Genomic DNA, 18,757 nt, shown 5'->3' with positions numbered 1-18,757 from the left:
TTATATACAATTATTCTGACACTTTTAGACTACCATCCATTCCCATGCTTTTATCATTGCTTTTTACTAAATCTAACCTTGTTTGTGCGTATGTTCTTCACCAGCAGATAATAGTTTCTTGTTTGCTAGTATTTTAAAACAGCTCTTTTTCGAAACTAACAGATGGCGGAAATACAAGGAGACTTTAATAGTAGTCTTTGCAAGACTAATAATGCAAACTATATTTGTATGTGTTTCTCATTTTTCCTAGTTTAATCATTGTTTAATCACAGCCCTCACCTAAGCTCACAACACCCAACAAACAATAAAGAAAGCCCAGCAGCGACTGTACTTCCTAAGAAGGCTGAGAAAATTTGGCATGCCACCCAAAATTCTCAGCAACTTCTATAGTAGTACGGTTGATAGTGTCCTTACCAGCTCAATCACCTCCGCTCCGGACAGGCTAACCTCCTCCAACCTCCGAGGACAAAGCTACGAACAATGGGAGACCGGGCTTTCTGCTGCACCGCTCCCAGTCTATGGAACGCTCTCCCTGACCACCTGAGGGCACCACAGACTGTGGATGCTTTTAAAAAAGGCTTAAAAGCCCTTCTTTTTAAAAAAAAAAAAAAAAAGCCTTTTTTTTAGATATGTGCATACTGGCTATAGCTATTTGGCTGTTCTAGTTTTTATTTTTATTTATTTATTTATTATCTTTTTTATTTTTTTATTTTTTTTTTAATACACTGTAGCACTTTGAGATTGTTTACTCAATATAAAGTGCTTTTTACAAATAAAATCTATTATTATTATTATTATTATTATTATAATCACGGTCTGGTATGGAAACTGCGCTGCTGAAGACAGGAAGGCACTCCAGCGAGTGATTAAAACTGCTCAGTACATATCAGGAGCAAATTTCCCCTCACTACAGGACATGTACTCTACCAGGGCCACCAGGAGAGCACACAACATCATAAAGGACAGTACACACCCCCAGCACAGTCTCTTCAGCCTCCTACCATCAGGCAGACGATACAGGAGCCTGAAAGCCAGGACTACGAGACTGCCAAAACAGTTTCTACCCACAGGCTATCAGGCTTGTGAATGCTAACTTGTGAATGCTAGCCCCCCGCCCCTTTTTACTCTTATCTTTTGAACAAAAGACAGCTACCATGACCACCCCCGAACTGTGAACCATCACTGTAGAGACTTTTCACCTTTGATCAATTAAAACTGCTTCTGTGACCCAATGTCACCTCCATATTTATACCGTTGATTGTCAATCAGAATGTGCAATAATGTTATGTTACTCACTGTGCCTTGTATATAAATGTTTTATTTTTTATTTTAGCTAATTACCGTGTGAATTGATGAAGGGTGGACTAGCAAAGTAAGATTTTCATTGTACGGCAAACTGTTTAACTGTGCATATGACGATAAACAATCTTCAATCTTCAATCTTCAATCTTGAATTGTTATTACAATTGTACACATGCACATTTGTGCATTAGTACACATGATGGATAAGCAGGGTATGTCATGTCTGTGTGATCATGTTTTTGTTTTGGCCATGTGTTGTTTGTTTTTTGGACTCTTTTTAGTTTCTGGTTGCGCTTCCTTGTTTGTTTGTTTCCATAGCAACTCATTAGTTTTCACCTGTCCTGTCACGCACCTGTTTTCACTTGGGGCTGGGAGCTGTGTTGGTGGGGTGGCTCAGCTGCACCCAACCAGGCAGCAACCTCCATCCCGGCCGCCACCACCAGTCCGTCACCATGCCAAGCCACAGCCTCCAGCACGGCCGCCACCACCGGTCTTTCGGCCTGCCAAGCCGCAACCCCCAGCTGGGCCACCTGCACCAAAGCTAGCACCTGTCGCAGCACCACGCCAGGCACCTGTCGCAGCACCACGCCAAGCGCCGCCAGTCGCAGCTCCACGCCAAGCGCCGCCAGTCGCAGCTCCAGGCCAAGCGCCGCCAGTCGCAGCTCCACGCCAAACGCCGCCAGTCGCAGCTCCACGCTAAGCGCCGCCAGTCGCAGCTCCACGCTAAGCGCCGCCAGTCGCAGCTCCACGCCAAGCGCCACCAGTCGTAGCACCACGCCAAGCTCCGTCACCTTCTCCACACATTTATGCTCTGCCCTCTTTATGATCACGCGTCTTCATGCCATGTTCTATGCCAAGTAAGTTTTTGTTTATTGTTCATAGTTTTTGTGCCCACGTGCATGTCTTTTGTTTCATAGTCAAGTTTGTACCTCCGCTGTGAGCGCCTTTTGTTTATTCCTTTTTATTGTCCTTATATTAAATTATGTACTCACCTCCAAGCCACGTCCGGTCCACATCATTTGCACCACGGGAGAACAAATCACACCATAGACCAAGTCTTGACAGATTTAAATAGTGACATGATCAGTGAAAACAGGTGCGTGACTCAAAACATGAAACAGGTGCGTGACAGGACAGGTGAAAACTAATGAGTTGCTATGGAAACAAACAAACAAGGAAGCGCAACCAGGAACTAAAAAGAGTCCAAAAAACAAACAACACATGGCCAAAACAAAAACATGATCACACAGACATGACAGGGTACTCCTACTGCATTTGTACATCTATTGATTAAAGTTATGTTAAACCAGACCCAAACCTGTTCACCCAATTACTTTTTTCAATCGCTTTTTTCTGTTTCTTTTTTATTCACTACTCAGTTTGTCAGTGTTTTAGCAAGTTTGTTTTTCAAAACCTATTCAAAATTTTGAACATTTTAGAATTTTATTGTTTTTTTGGTAGCAATATTTTACATGTTTAAGAGCAGAATGTTTCCCACAACCCTACTGCACTTGTATATCTATACATTAAGGCTAGGTTAAGGTAAACAAATTAACTATTTGTCTGTACATACCTTACTGATTACAATTGGCTGAATTTCACATACATATTTCTAGCCATTGCTTTCAACACTTTCAACTGATTTTCAGTTGTATTTCTTGAAAAAAGCTAACATATAAACAACTAGCTGTTATTTGGATGAAACCATGTCTAAAACTAATAATGCTAAAGTTTTACAATGCATTTACTTTTGTTTAGCTGCATAATTTCTAAGTGATTTCTACTACTTCTTGTAGGAACATTGATGGATCTCTCCATATACCGTGTAATCATTCTCATAATAAATAGATTGCAATGTAATTGTACTACTGATATAGTCCGGGGCTATGTTCTCCTTATAGACTTAGACAACTTAGACTTACACAATCTTTAATGATCCACAAGGGAAATTGTTCCACACAGGAGCTCAATTACAAAGGATGGAAAGTGTTGTTGTTTTTTTTTTGATTGATTTAAACTTTTAGTAGTAGATTGCACAGTTCAGTACATATTCCGTACAATTGATCACTAAATGGTAACACCCGAATAAGTTTTTCAACTTGTTTAAAGGCCTACTGAAACCCACTACTACCGACCACGCAGTCTGATAGTTTATATATCAATGATGAAATCTTAACATTGCAACACATGCCAATACGGCCGGGTTAACTTATAAAGTGCAATTTTAAATTTCCCGCCACACTTACCGGTTGAAAAAGCCTTCGGAGGATGACGTATGCGCGTGACGTAGCCCGGGGAACAGAGGTATGCCTTCCCCATTGAATACAATACAAAAAAGCTCTGTTTTCATTTCATAATTCCAAAGTATTCTGGACATCTGTGTTGGTGAATCTTTTGCAATTTGTTTAATGAACAATGGAGGCTGCAAAGAAGAACGTTGTAGGTGGGATCGGTGTATAGCGGCTGGCTGTAGCAACACAACAAGGACGACACTTCACCCTTTTCCCCTGATGGCTGCTGGTTAGCGCCTTGCATGGCAGCTCCCGCCGTCAGTGTGTGAATGTGTGTGTGAATGGGTGAATGTGGAAATACTGTCAAAGCGCTTTGAGTACCTTGAAGGTAGAAAAGCGCTATACAAGTATAACCCATTTATCATTATCATTACTCACTTGGATAGCAGACGCGCTAGCCGATGCTAGCCACCCACCGGCCACCGCACGGATGATCGGGTGAAGTCCTTCGTCGCGCCATCGATCGCTGGAACGCAGGTGAGCACGGGTGTTGATGAGCAGAGCAGATGAGGGCTGGCTGGCGTAGGTGGAGCGCTAATGTTTTTATCATAGCTCTGTGAGGTCCGGTTGCTAAGTCAGCCTTAGCGTCGTTAGCAACAGCATTGTTAAGCTTTACCAGGCTGAGATCTATTAACCGTGTAGTTACATGTACATGGTTTAATAGTATTGTTGATCTTCTGTCTATCCTTCCAGTCAGGGATTTATTTATTTTGTTTCTATCTGCATTTGAGACAGATGGTGATAGCATCTGTCTCATGCTAAAGAGCTTCGTCGATGTATTGTTGTGGAGATAAAAGGCACTGTGAATGTCCATTTCGCGTTCTCGACTCTCATTTTCAAGAGGATATAGTATCCGAGGTGGTTTAAAATACAAATCCGTGATCCACAATAGAAACAGGAGAGAGTGTGCAATCCAATGAGCCAGCTTGTACCTAAGTTACGGTTAGAGCGAAAAAAAATATGTATTTCACTGCATTCTAGTCCGTCACTCTAACGTTCCTCATCCACAAATCTTTCATCCTCGCTCAAATTAATGGGGTAATCGTCGCTTTCTCGGTCCAAATAGCTCTAGCTGCGTTGAAAACAATAGGAAAATAGGAGGGCGTGAACAACTGACAACGTCACGCTACTTCCGGTAGGGGCAAGGTTTTTTTTTTATCAGAGACCAAAAGTTGCGAACTTTATTGACGTTGTTCTATACTAAATCCTTTCAGCAAAAATATGGCAATATCGCAAAATGATCAAGTATGACACGTAGAATGGATCTGCTATCCCCGTTTAAATTTAAAAAATCATTTCAGTAGGCCTTTAAGTCGGGGTCCACGTAATCAATTCATGGTAAATGATTGAAAGGACAATGCAGGTATAAAGTAGACTAAAAATGTACTGTAGTAACAATATAAAATATACCATATATGTAATATTTACATAATATATGTACAGTATATGATATATACTGATATATTATATGATACTATTCGGGTGTTACCATTTAGTGGTCAATTGTACGGAATATGTACTGTACTGTACTGTGCAATCTACAAATAAAAGTTTCAATCAATCAAAAAACACCCGAATAAGTTTTTCAACTTGTTTAAGTCGGGCTCCACGTTAATCAATTCATGGTAAATTAACACCAATCATTTAATTCCACCGTCAAAATCGGGGTATCCTGATTGGGTGGTAATTGCCCTTATCTCAGTCTGCATTGTATATCTCTGAAAAGTCTACATATGACGAATTCTTCCGAAGCATGACCCCAGTCAGAGGGGGATGGCCTAAAGATATGCAAACAAAGGAAGGAACTCACAACCCCCAGAAGACACACCCACCACAGACTTAAATCTGGAAACTCTGCACCAAAACATTTAGAACAGAAGAACCATTCTGCAATCAAGGCGAAACGCAGCAAACACGAAGAAGAAGTCATCTTAATTCAATGTTTAAGATCAGCTTTACGTCTGCGCGTTTGTTACCTGCAACGAGAAACCGAAGAAGAAGAAAAGTCGGACGTTAGCAACACGCAGGTTTTGTTTGTAAAAGAAAAAAAATGCGTCAGGTCAAAAAGCTGAGAATGTTGATGGAGCAGCGACTACATTCTGTCGTGGAAGAAATATTTGGACTGTTTGAAAGAACCATAGCAGAGTACGAGGAGGAACTTTCCAGGACGAAAGAGGAAAAATACCGACAACAAGAACTACTGGATGCTGTTTTCAAACCTCAAGTTGTGCTACACAAAGCAGGTTTGTTTACATCTTTTTACCATCCATCCATCCATTTTCTACCGCTTGTCCCTTTCGGGGTGGCGGGGGGTGCTGGAGTCTATCTCAACTACAATCGGGCGGAAGACGGGGTACACCCTGGACAAGTCGCCATCTCATCGCAGGGCCAACACAGACAACATTCACACTCACATTCACACACTAGGGCCAATTTAGTGTTGCCAACCTTACCATGACATTTTAAATGAACCTTTAAGACGTTGAATTGAACTGAATTAACTGAATGAAGATGTTGCATTTTGTTATCATGAAATAAGCATAAACAGTCTCCAGTTGGCTATACTACTCTTATTTGGAGAAAAAAAATGCTATTTTGCTGATTTATCCATCCATCCATTTTCTAACGCTTGTCCCTTTTGGGGTGGCGGGGGGCGCTGGAGCCTATCTCAGCTACAATCGGGCGGAAGGCGGGGTACACCCTGGACAAGTCGCCACCTCATCACAGGGCCAACACAGACAACATTCACACTCACATTCACACACTAGGGTCAATTTAGTGTTGCCAACCTTACCATGAAATTTTAAATTAACCTTAAAGACGTTGAATTGAACTGAATTAAGATGTTGCATTTTGTTATCGTGAAAGAAGCATATAAGTCTCCAGTTGGCTATACTACTTATTTGGAAAAAATACTATTTTGCTGATTTAAAAAAATATATATGTGTGGTTTATCATTTTCAACAACGTCAATAACGAACTATGATTAAAGATAATAATAACTCCAAAACACATGGCACATATATGGTCTTCATTCTGTTAATCTGTTATAGTACTCATAAATCCATCCATTTTCTAATGCTTGTCCCTTTTGGGGCGCGGGGGGTGTGCTGGAGCCTATCTCAGCTGCACATGGGCGGAAGGCGGGGTACACCCTGGACAAGTCGCCACCTCATCGCAGGGCCAACACAGACAACATTCACACTCACATTCACACACTAGGGCCAATTTAGTGTTGCCAACCTTACCATGACATTTTAAATGAACCTTTAAGACATTGAATTTAACTGAATTAAGATGTTGCATTTTGTTATCGTGAAATAAGCATATACGGTCTCCAGTTGGCTATACTACTCTTTTTTTGGAAAAAATACTATTTTGCTGATTAAAAAAAATATATATGTGTGGTTTATCATTTTCAACAACTTCAATAACGAACTATGATTAAACATAATAATAACTCCAAAACACATGGCACATATATGGTCTTCATTCTGCTATTCTGTTATAGTACTTATAAGTCCATCCATCCATCCATTTTCTACCGCTTGTCCCTTTCGGGGGCACGGGGGGCGTGCTGGAGCCTATCTCAGCTGCACATGGGCGGAAGGCGGGGTACACCCTGAACAAGTCACCACCTCATCACAGGGCCAACACAGATAGACAGACAACATTCACACTCACATTCACACACTAGGGCCAATTTAGTGTTGCCAACCTTACCATGAAGTTTTAAATTAACCTTTAAGACGTTGAATTTAACTGAATTAAGATGTTGCATTTTGTTATCATGAAATAAGCATAAACAGTCTCCAGTTGGCTATACTACTCTTATTTGGGGAAAAAATGCTATTTTGCTGATTAAAAAAATATATATATGTGTGGTTTATCATTTTCAACAACTTCAACAACGAACTATGATTAAAGATAATAATAACTCCAAAACACATGGCACATATATGGTCTTCATTCTGTTAATCTGTTATAGTACTCATAAATCCATCCATCCATTTTCTAATGCTTGTCCCTTTCGGGGGGGCGGGGGGTGTGCTGGAGCCTATCTCAGCTGCACATGGGCGGAAGGCGGGGTACACCCTGGACAAGTCGCCACCTCATCACAGGGCCAACACAGACAACATTCACACTCACATTCACACACTATGGCCAATTTAGTGTTGCCAACCTTACCATGAAATTTTAAATGAACCTTTAAGACGTTGAATTTAACTGAATTAACTGAATTAAGATGTTGCATTTTGTTATCATGAAATAAGCATAAACAGTCTCCAGTTGGCTATACTACTCTTATTTGGGGGAAAAATGCTATTTTGCTGATTAAAAAAAATATATATGTGTGGTTTATCATTTTCAACAACTTCAATAACGAACTATGATTAAAGATAATAATAACTCCAAAACACATGGCACATATATGGTCTTCATTCTGCTAATCGGTTATAGTACTTATAAGTCCATCCATCCATCCATTTTCTAACGCTTGTCCCTTTCAGGGGCGCGGGGGGGGGGGGGGGGGCGTGCTCAGCTGCACATGGGCGGAAGGCAGGGTACACCCTGGACAAGTTGCCACCTCATCGCAGACTTATAAGTCTTATTGTGTTGATTTTTGAGATGTCATGGTTATACTTCATAACAACAACTTGGTCCAATGTGGCTCTTTCAACATTTTGGGTTGGCGACCCCTGGCCCAGAAGATGACTCACATTGTCAATTTTTTTTTAAAAAGGTTCAAGATGTGTATCATAACTCTACTTCTTTGTACTTTGTGAACACTTGTCCTACAATTTAGCCTCCAACAAATAACAGAAGTTAGAAACTTTGTGGTCTCAGATGCTCCTTTTGTGCCATTTTTTTTTACAACGTGGGTGATTGCAGTCTAACAATGGATTTTGGGCTGGTAGTGGTCGTTCCACTGCGATCGTTCTGTCATACAATACCTCAATGTTGACAAGAGAAATTCCATTCTAATGACTATAAAGCGCATTGACAGAAATGTTGTGCTTTTGCATCTCAACAGTTGTTGTTTTTTCACTACAAAAGAGTGGAACCATCCACGCCCACCTTGTGTCGGAGTATGAATAGTTGGGTTTTGGCACCAGCTACTAGACTAGATCTGATAAATCTAAGTCTTGAATGAGAGGTGGAATGTTTTCATAGTTATCGTTTTGAGGCCCTTTTTCACCAACAGTTCTGGTTCTTGTATACTGTAAGTGTGTGGTTTGTGTTTCCACCACATTTCACAGTTCAGGGTAGTTTATACAAATCAGCAGAGGTGGGACCAAGTCATTGCTTTGCAAGTCACAAGTAAGTCTCAAGTCTTTGCCCTCAAGTCTCGAGTCAAGTCCCGAGTCAAGACAGGCAAGTCCCGAGTCAAGTCCAAAGTCAAGACTGGAAAGTCTCAAGTCAAGTGCCAAGTCCTGCATTTTGAATTTCGAGTCCTTTCAAGTCCTTTTAACCACAGACTAATATATTTACACAGATTGTGTATGCTTTTAAAACGCTGTATTTATTTATTAAAACAAGTGCATTTGAAATTGCAGGAAAAAAAATAGTGCTGACATTGCACTTCATAATAGCACTATTATCCAGTCATTTTAAACATTTAACTCATTCCTTTACAGAATAAACACATTTGAAAAAACAAGTGCAACTGTACTTATTTGCACAAAAGTGTTAACATTGTATTTCCTTGGCACATTGCATTGTAACTACCGGTAGTTCCACAGCAGTTTCTATCCTGTTCTTACCTTATCTCATTGATCTCATCTCATACTGTATGTGTGTTGATGTGTGCGTACATATGAAAAACATAACAAAAACATGAACAAAACAATGAACAGAGTTGTACTTTTTAGATGTCAGGGCCCTATGCAATACGTTCACATATTCTTAATATAGTATACATTTTAACTGACCTTTATTTGACTATGTTTGTGTTTTTGTAGGTGGCTAAAATACGCGGTGCTGCTGATCGCCGTCTAACGTTACGTTACTGTGTGTGATACATTGACTAACGTAACGTTATGTATAGGTACCTCATGCAACCCTGCTTAAAAAAAATCACTTGACAAAAAGTATGAATAAGGTAGCGAACTGCAGTGGACGCAACATATTGCCGTGTTTGCAATGACGTTATAACCATAGACATCTTATAAGTAGACGCAGCATTGGCTGCTGTGACACGAGCAATTTGGCCGCCATCTTGAAGTGGTGATGAGGAGCCGGCGAGCAGCCTAAACTGACAGTTGACAGGTAGAAAACAAAGATGGTGTTCAGCGTTTTCCAACTCAAATGAGCGGACTGTTGAAAATAGAAATCGGGTGATTACTTTTCACAAGTAAGATTTAACATTAATGTACTATTGGTTGTATTTTATGAAAATAATATTACCACAGAGTTGAGAAGGAGCAAAGATCTTTAATATTTGTATGTGAAAATCACAAAGAAATCTTCTGGGGGAGGATGACCCCCCTACATGGGTTTGGTTTACAAACTTTCAGCCCCACCTAAAACAAAATTCACCAGCCGCCACTGATTATAATGCATTCTCATTTTAGGCAAAATATAAGACAATACTTTCTTAACAGTATAATTGTAACCAGGAATAAGTCTTCAAGTAACAATATTCAAATACTAACATTGTTGGGTAAGACAGAATTTGGTTTTATTCTGAATCCAGTGAAACAGATTGGTGGTTTTAGCTGATATAAAGACTTACAGGTGTTTATATATGTTTATGTTGAAGTATTTGGCAGACGCTTTTATCCAAAGCGACATACATAAAAAATACATATAAAACAATGACTGTAAACATGATCATTTAAGGGAAGAATGTAATACAAAATATCAATACAAAGTGTCAAGACAATAAACTCTGCTGCTGCAGCAACAGAGATACAGTCTATAAGATATATAGATATCTAATGTATTCATACATTGTTTATGTAGGATATACGCATGTATATATAACCTAATCATATTATTTCTTCAATTTAAAAATAGCTGACCGTTTTTTTCCCCTTTCTCTGGGATTATATTCCCAGTTTTGATCTCGGACGTCTGGTCACTTATAGCGTATAAGAACATTATATTACTGTTAAGCAAACTATGAATAATAAAACACGCCAAAACATGTGTCCTTTATCATAGCTACACATATAACAAAAAAGCGCGTGAAAATCAGTGGTATTCAGTGAGGTAAAATGAATTAAATGCGCTGACAGTTCATTGCTCCTGCCAAATGAATTGCACTAGTGGAGCGGATCACCACTCCAAGATGGCGGCCCCGCGTCTCGTCTGCGCCTGTAGGCAGTAGCGCGCGATGCTGCGTACCCTTATAAGATGTCTATGGTTATAACGTTAGCAGTGAGTTTACAGCCTCACTGATTTAACTACACAGCAAATAAAAGTCACGTTACTTAGCCAATAAACGTTAGCTTACATTCAAAACTTACCCTTCTTTGTGCATCTTCAAATGTCGAACGAAATTGGAAGTTGTTACGTCTCCGTCTATAATATTCCAACTGCATGATTTGCATAGGGCTATTCGTTTTTTGTTGACCGAGTCGTAGTTTTAATACCCGAACGAAATTAACTTTGGCATAATTGTTTCTCACTGCCGCATTGTTTGACAATTCTTCTTCATTGGTTGTCCTGCAATTTGATTGGATGAGAGCTGTGGGATGAAAATAGCGTAGATCTAATTTGATTGGCTGTTGTACTGAGCGCACACCAGCTGACAGGAACAACACGCTGATAGACACAGACGAAGAAAAGGAAAAATACGGAGCGGCGCGCTCCCAAATAACTTTTTAATCTTTGGGTTTTGGGGAAAGTAGCAAGTCATGTCAAGTCAAAAGGCTCAAGTCCAAGTGAAGTCACAAGTCATTGATGTTAAAGTCTAAGTCGAGTTGCAAGTTTCTTTACATTTTGTCAAGTCGAGTCCAAAGTCATCAAATTCATGACTCGAGTCTGACTCGAGTCCAAGTCATGTGACTCGAGTCCACACCTCTGCAAATCAGGTCGATGACGTATGGAGAAGTGGTTTACCATGTAAATAAACAGACAATATTAGGTCACAGTTCTTTCACTAAAAAGTAAGTAATTGAAATACAAATCAATTATACAAACCCCAAAACCAGTGAAGTTGGCACAATGTATAACTTGTAAATAAAAACAGAATACAATGATTTGCAAATCCCTTTCAACTTATATTCAATTAGATAGACTGCAAACACAAGATGTTTAATGTTCGAACTGAGAAACTTTTTTTTTTTTTGTGCAAGTAATCGTTGACGTATAATTTAATGGCAGCAACACATTGCAAACAAGTTGGCACAGCGGAATTTTTACCACTGTGTTACATGGCTTTTCCTTTTAACAACACTCAGTAAACATTTGGGAACTGAGGAGACCAATTTTTGAAGCTTTGTAGGTAAATGATAAATGGGTTATACTTGTATAGCGCTTTTCTACCTTCAAGGTACTCAAAGCGCTTTGACAGTATTTCCACATTCACCCATTCACACACTGATGGCGGGAGCTGCCATGCAAGGCGCTAACCAGCACTCATCAGGAGCAAGGGTGAAGTGTCTTGCCCAAGGACACAACGGACGTGACTAGGATGGTAGAAGGTGGGGATTGAACCCCAGTAGCCAGCAACCCTCCGATTGCTGGCACGGCCACTCTACCAACTTCGCCACGCCGTGGAATTATTTCCCTTTCTTGCTTGATGTACAGCTTAAGTTGTTCAACAGTCTCCGTTGTGGTATTTTAGGCTTCATAATGCGCCACACATTTTCAATGGGAGACAGGTCTAAAGGCAGGCCAGTCTAGTACCAGCACTCTTTTACTATGAAGCCACGGTGTTGTAACACGTAGCATGGCATTGTCTTGCTGAAATAAGCAGGGGCGTCCATGATAATGTTGCTTGGATGGCAATATATCCAAAACCTGTATGTACCTTTCAGCTTTAATGGTGCCTTCACAGATGTGTAAGTTCCCCATGCCTTGGGCACTAATACACCCCCATACCATCACAGATGCTGGCTTTTGAACTTTGTGCCTAGAACAATCCGGATGGTTATTTTCCTGTTTATGGAAGATGCTTTTATACCCAATCATGGCACCTACCTGTTCCCAATTAGCCTGTTCACCTGTGGGATGTTCCAAATAAGTGTTTGATGAGCATTCCTCGACTTTCTCAGTTGTTTTGCCACAAGTGCCAGCTTTTTTGAAACATGTTGCAGGCATCAAATTCCAAATGAGCTAGTATTTGCAAAAAAGTTTTCCAGTTCGAACATTAAGTATCTTGTCTTTGCAGTCTATTCAATTGCATATAGGTTGAAAAGGATTTGCAAATCTTCGTATTATGTTTTTATGTACCATTTACACAACGTGCCAACTTCACTGGTTTTGGGGTTTGTATACAAAACGATATAAGTTAAAAGATAAAGTGGACCAAATTATTCATAAAAAGTCAGGCTTTTGTCCGCAATGTCGAACAGTCAGAAAGTCGTCCTCTCAGTAAATTATGAATTCATGAGGGTCAGACGATTCATTTTTAGTCCATTCAGCTGTATATAACTATATAAATTATAAATGTCAGTGTTTATCTCACGCAGACAACATGAACACATGGGTTTTAGTGCTAGCTTGAAAGCAATTAGCATTCTGTTTCCTCGAGTTGATGCTAATAATTACACAAATACATGTAATAAAGTAAATAGTTAATATTTGATGTTATTCCACTTGTGTGCTGCCTCCTTTATTTCCACATTTATTTAACAAAGTCAGAGTAGTAATCAGCTGAGGCCGCAGCTTCGAGTCCGGCTTCACACTCCTCTGTAAATACGACTAAAAGAGTCCACCCACTTCTCGTAGCTTCGCGTATCGAAATAAAGTTTGTAAAAACTAATAAACAACAATAAACTGCATATAGTTTAAAGAGTAAAAACACAGCACACAGATGCTCCACCAAAGTTCCTGCATTTCCTTTTGTCCTTTTTTCCTTCGTTGTCAAGTTCGTTGTTATAGAAATACACAAGAAATAAGAAATAAATAAGTCATCCTCCCATACTTCGTAATGGCGGTTGTGTGTTTGATAAATACGTTTTAGGAACGCCACAACTGTGTTCGACCAATCAGCGTTCGACAGCACAGCCTGCCCCCGAAAAGGTTCCTTAGTTGCTTGGACAAGTCCAACCTCAGGAGGAACTTCTAAAGGTTCCCGAATAACTAAATATACCCGGGTAGTGTTTGGTGGAAACACAGGGGGAACATTATTCACCCGGGTAAGTGGGAAATAAGAATAATTGTATATAAGCAGAGGTGGGTAGAGTGGCCAGAAATTTTACTCAAGTAAGAGTACTGTTACTTTAGAGATTTATTACTCAAGTAAAAGTAAGTAGTCACCCAAATATTTACTTGAGTAAAAGTAAAAAGTATGTTGTGAAAAAACTACTCAAGTACTGAGTAACTGATGAGTAACCTGTTCGTTTAATGATGACGGCAACAAATAATGCACAGAAACATAAAAATAGCAGTGAGCAAATTCAGAGCCAGGAATATCTCTTAAGCAACTAAAACTAAAATATATATTAAATAATAATACATTAACATAAAAAAAATTAAGGCAAATTGAGCCACAATAACTTAACAGCACCACAGGCTCAGTAGGCAGAGATTACAAAGGAAAATAACAAGTTAGCCTTTACGCAAACCATAAACTGATAGGTGTGGGCTGCACCTGGGATCACACTGTGCACTTTTGATTGGTGTTTCTATGCATGCGTGTGTGTGTATGTGTGCGACTGTGCGTGTTTGTGTGTGTGTCTCTGTCTGTCTATGAGGCTGCAGTGCGTTAATAAATGTCCCCACACGATGTACATTTGACAGTGATTCATAGCAGGGAAGCTAACATCAGCCTACGGTGACAGCCAAAATATCTACTAACGTTACTTACCGCGATGTGCTTCCTCAAATTTGACGTTGAGTTCATGTAACCTTAAGCTTGTTGTTGTTTGCCGCTGAAACTTTATGTGCAGTTAATCATGTGACCGCCTGGGTCTGTTTGATTGGTGAAACGGAGTCAAACGACTGTATTTGATTGGTGAAAGGCAGGCATGCGATAGATCCTACTTTGAAGGTCTGTCTGACAAACCAAAACAAACAAAGCGTGCATTAACAGATCGATAAAAATCAGTAGCGAGTAGCGAGCTGAATGTAGATAAATGGAGTGGAGTAAAAGTAGCGTTTCTTCTCTATAAATATACTCAAGTAAATGTAAAAGTATGTTGCATTAAAACTACTCTTAGAAGTACAATTTATCCCAAAAGTTACTCAAGTAGATGTAACGGAGTAAATGTAGCGCGTTACTACCCACCTCTGTATATAAGTTATCACACAACTTGTGTTCCCATGAGTTCAGGTCGCCCTGCGAGAAGACCGAAGCTGTCTTTGATCTTATCAAGCAAAAGGCTTGTAAAACTCCACTGTGTGCGATGGGATGCGACATGGAGGTGTCAGTTTCTTTTGATCTATTGTCAGCCACAGGAAGACTAGATTAATAACTATAATAATAGTCGATATGTATAGCATGACAAAGTGATAAAATAAGTTACATGTTTATAAGCTGAGGGAGAAAATAAAAACGCTTTTAGAGTGTTGCTCGCCTTTTCTCTTAGAATGTGCAAACACGCACCCACACACAACTTTATGTGTGTGGGTGTGTGGGTGTGTGTGTGTGTGTGTGTGTGTGTGTGTGTGTGTGTGTGTGTGTGTGTGTGTGTGTGTGTGTGTGTGTGTGTGTGTGTGTGTGTGTGTGTGTGTGTGTGTTTGTGTGTGTGTGTGTGTGTGTGTGTGTGTGTGGCGCATTGGGAGTGGAGGTGTGAAAATGAATGTATTACATGTACGTTTAAAGTCGGTTTAACTTTAAAGTGTAGTCTAACATTCTTAGGTTAGATTATGTTTTAGACATTTGCAGTACACCATACATCTGGGTGCTGAGCTAAGATAAGATAATGGCAATCACAACAGCTATCAGTTAGCTGATGACACGTCACTTTGAAAAACTCTCTCTCTGGGGTCGCTCAATGAAGCATCTAACTTGCCTCAATCCTCAATGGTATGGGTTATTATTGTTAATGACAGCGTGTGTGCGTTTGTGTTTAATTTTGTGTTTAAAAAAAAATATATATCTAAAAGACCCCAAAAATATGCTTCCATAATATGAAGGATAAATTATATACATTGTCTAGTTTTGAAACATTAACTTTATTTGGCCTACCTCACATGTGACTTTAAAATACTGTAATCTCAAATACAATAACAGCTCATTTGTGTTTTATGTTCTGCAGACGTCCAGCAGGTGTCAGCAGAGAGTCAAGAAGAGATTCCCTCCAAGCAGCAGGAGTGGAGCTCCAGTGTGGGGCAAAAGGAGTTAAAACACCCACACATTAAAGAGGAAGAGGAAGAACTGTGGGAGCAGCGTCAAGGTTTGGAGGAGGCTCATGATGAAGATGAAGCTCAGTCCTTACAGCTTCATCTCAGTCAAAGTGATAACAACAGAGGGGCGGAGCTTCTAACTCAACACATCACAGCTGATGGAGAGCATTGGGAAGATATCAACTCAGAACCAGACAAGATCTTTGCTCCGCTGTCAGATATAGACGGCATGTCAGACTCTTCTGAGAGAGATCACAGTGACAACGTTCGTAAGCCGTCGGAGAATAATAACAACTCAATAGATGATATGAGACATCATGCTGACAAAAAACGCTATAATTGTTCTGACTGTGGGAAATCATTTAGACAGAAGGGTCATTTTACAGCACACATGAGAATACATACTGGAGAGAAACCTTTTGTTTGCTCAGTTTGTCCCAAAAGATTCTCTACAAAGGAGGCCCTGAAAAAACACATGATTGTACACACTGGGGAGAAACCCTATACTTGCTCTGTCTGTAGGAAGTGTTTTACCAGTAAGTATGGCATGACCAATCACATGAAATCACACATGCAAGAGACTCAATTTACTTGCCCATTTTGCCCTAATAGATACTTGAGTAAAGGTGCTGTGATGGTACACATGAGAATTCACACTGGGGAGAAACCGTTCAGTTGCAACGTATGCAATAAAAGGTTCATATATAAGTATCAGGTCAAAAGACACAACTGTGCAGCAGACTTGGACGCTGCTGCGCAGTGTGGCTCAGGTGTTGGAGCGGTCATCCATAATTTGGAGGGTTCCTGGTATGACTCGAGCTTTTGCCGTCCTAGTCCCTTTACATGTGTCCTTGGGCAAGACACTTTACCCACCTTGCTACCAGTGCCACCCACATTGGTGTATGAAAGTTTGTGGCGGAACAAAACACAATAAGTATTTAAGTCTGCAGGGACTTAAATACAATCAAACTGTGACTGTGATTTTAGGTGGTGTTTCTCATTTTGTGGTGTTGTGTTTTTTCCTCATGTAATTACTTCTAAAATGGTATTTAGCAATTACTAAATATTGAAGTTATTTTTTTTAATTTCCTCATCGTGGATAAACTGTTTATTCACTTAAAAAAATAAAAATAAAGTCACACTTGTTTTTTCTTCAATACATTCCATTGTTTGTATGTCTTATAATTCAATGAAAAGTGTGTACACATTAAACAATTGGAATGTTAATCAATCAATCAATGTTTATTTATATAGCCCTAAATCACAAGTGTCTCAAAGGGCTGCACAAGCCACAACGACATCCTTGGTACAGAACCCACATAAGGGCAAGAAAAAACTCACCCCAGTGGGACGTCGATGTGAATGACTATGAGAAACCTTGGAGAGGACCGCATATGTGGGTAACCCCCCCCCCCTCCCCTAGGGGAGACCGAAAGCAATGGATGTTGAGTGTAACTCCCCCTCCACAAGGGAGAGGGGGGCAGGGCAGAGGAGAAAAGAAAAGAAACAGCAGATCAACTGGTCTAAAAAGGGGGTCTATTTAAAGGCTAGAGTATACAAATGAGTTTTAAGATGGGACTTAAATGCTTCTACTGAGGTAGGTTTGGTTTCTACCGGCACTTCAGTCATCAACAATTACCGTATATTACCAAATAGTAGCCCGGGCGTTTATTTCACAAAATCAATTTTGGAGACAGGCGTTTAAAAGAAGCAGGCGGTTATTTGAACAAGGCTTTTATTTATTTTTTCACCAGCCTGTACCAGGCCATTATTTGGTTACAGTGGTTACTGTCCAGTATTTTTTTTTTGTACAAAAAACTTTAAATGTAAAAGCTATTGTAAACATACAAACAAAAAAACAAGAGATCAACATGAGGTAGGCTATCAAAATCAATCAATCAATCAATGTTTATTTAAAAGACAAGAGATCAACAAGGCCTCAACATGGCAGTAGTGCAACAATTGTCAAATAGAATACCAATACTAAAAATAAATAAACTTTTTAAATAAAGCAGCCTACCGGGAAAAATTAAATTATTGTACCAAGTACTCAAGTATAAAACCCAGGAGCGTCCTTCTGTGCAACAGTTGTTCTCCTCCTGAGGGTAAAGTTGTTCCGACGCAGGAATCGATTAAGCCAGCCACTCGTTGCACCAAACACCACCCCGGTGTCTCTCGTGTCACTCGCGGTGGCATACAACTCCTTGGCCTTAATGCGGATCATTTTGCGGGACACACAGTGGTTCAGTCCACGAACGTGATGTATCCACTGACACAAATTAGCATCAAGCTCGTCGCTCACTTTCTTCCTACCTCCACCAGATAAGCGAGCCCGTTTTCCATCGATTGCCGACTGAGATAGTAGTTCTCCCTTTTTTTGTTTCCATACTCGTACACGTTTTGGGTCAACGTTAAACTGCCTGGCCGCTGCCAAACCAGAATTCTGCTCCGCATACTTCACAACCGCTAGCTTGAACTTTAAGTCAAACTTTCTGTTCTTCTTCTCCCTTAAAGTATTGCCGTCCATCAGTTGTGGTGTACCGGTATCCTGTTCATTCAACTCACTGCTACTGTTGCTTGCCATGTTGAAACTTTTCCTCGTAGGTTTGTTGTTGTCGTTGAGTGTGTGTTACGCTATATGCGGTGACCCATTGCAATATGTTGATTACCCAGAATCCCCACGTAACGTAAGCCATCACGGC

At 40.1% G+C, this 18,757-nt stretch overlaps 1 protein-coding gene across 1 annotated transcript; it reads left to right on the top strand.

Annotated features, from left to right (window-relative positions):
• Positions 1-5,378: 5,378 nt before the first annotated feature.
• On the top strand, positions 5,379-17,238 carry LOC133644215 (zinc finger protein 583-like). The gene is made up of 2 exons (XM_062038558.1): positions 5,379-5,836; positions 15,968-17,238. Exons 1-2 carry the CDS (start codon positions 5,644-5,646, stop codon positions 16,987-16,989), a joined length of 1,215 nt encoding a protein of 404 aa, XP_061894542.1. The 5' UTR covers positions 5,379-5,643; the 3' UTR covers positions 16,990-17,238.
• Positions 17,239-18,757: the final 1,519 nt, after the last annotated feature.

Source organism: Entelurus aequoreus, linkage group LG27 (genome assembly GCF_033978785.1).
Source record: "Entelurus aequoreus isolate RoL-2023_Sb linkage group LG27, RoL_Eaeq_v1.1, whole genome shotgun sequence".
Taxonomy (NCBI): Eukaryota; Metazoa; Chordata; class Actinopteri; order Syngnathiformes; family Syngnathidae; genus Entelurus; species Entelurus aequoreus.
The sequence above is the reverse complement of the archived record's forward strand: the minus strand, read 5'-3'. Positions and strand labels throughout refer to the sequence as shown.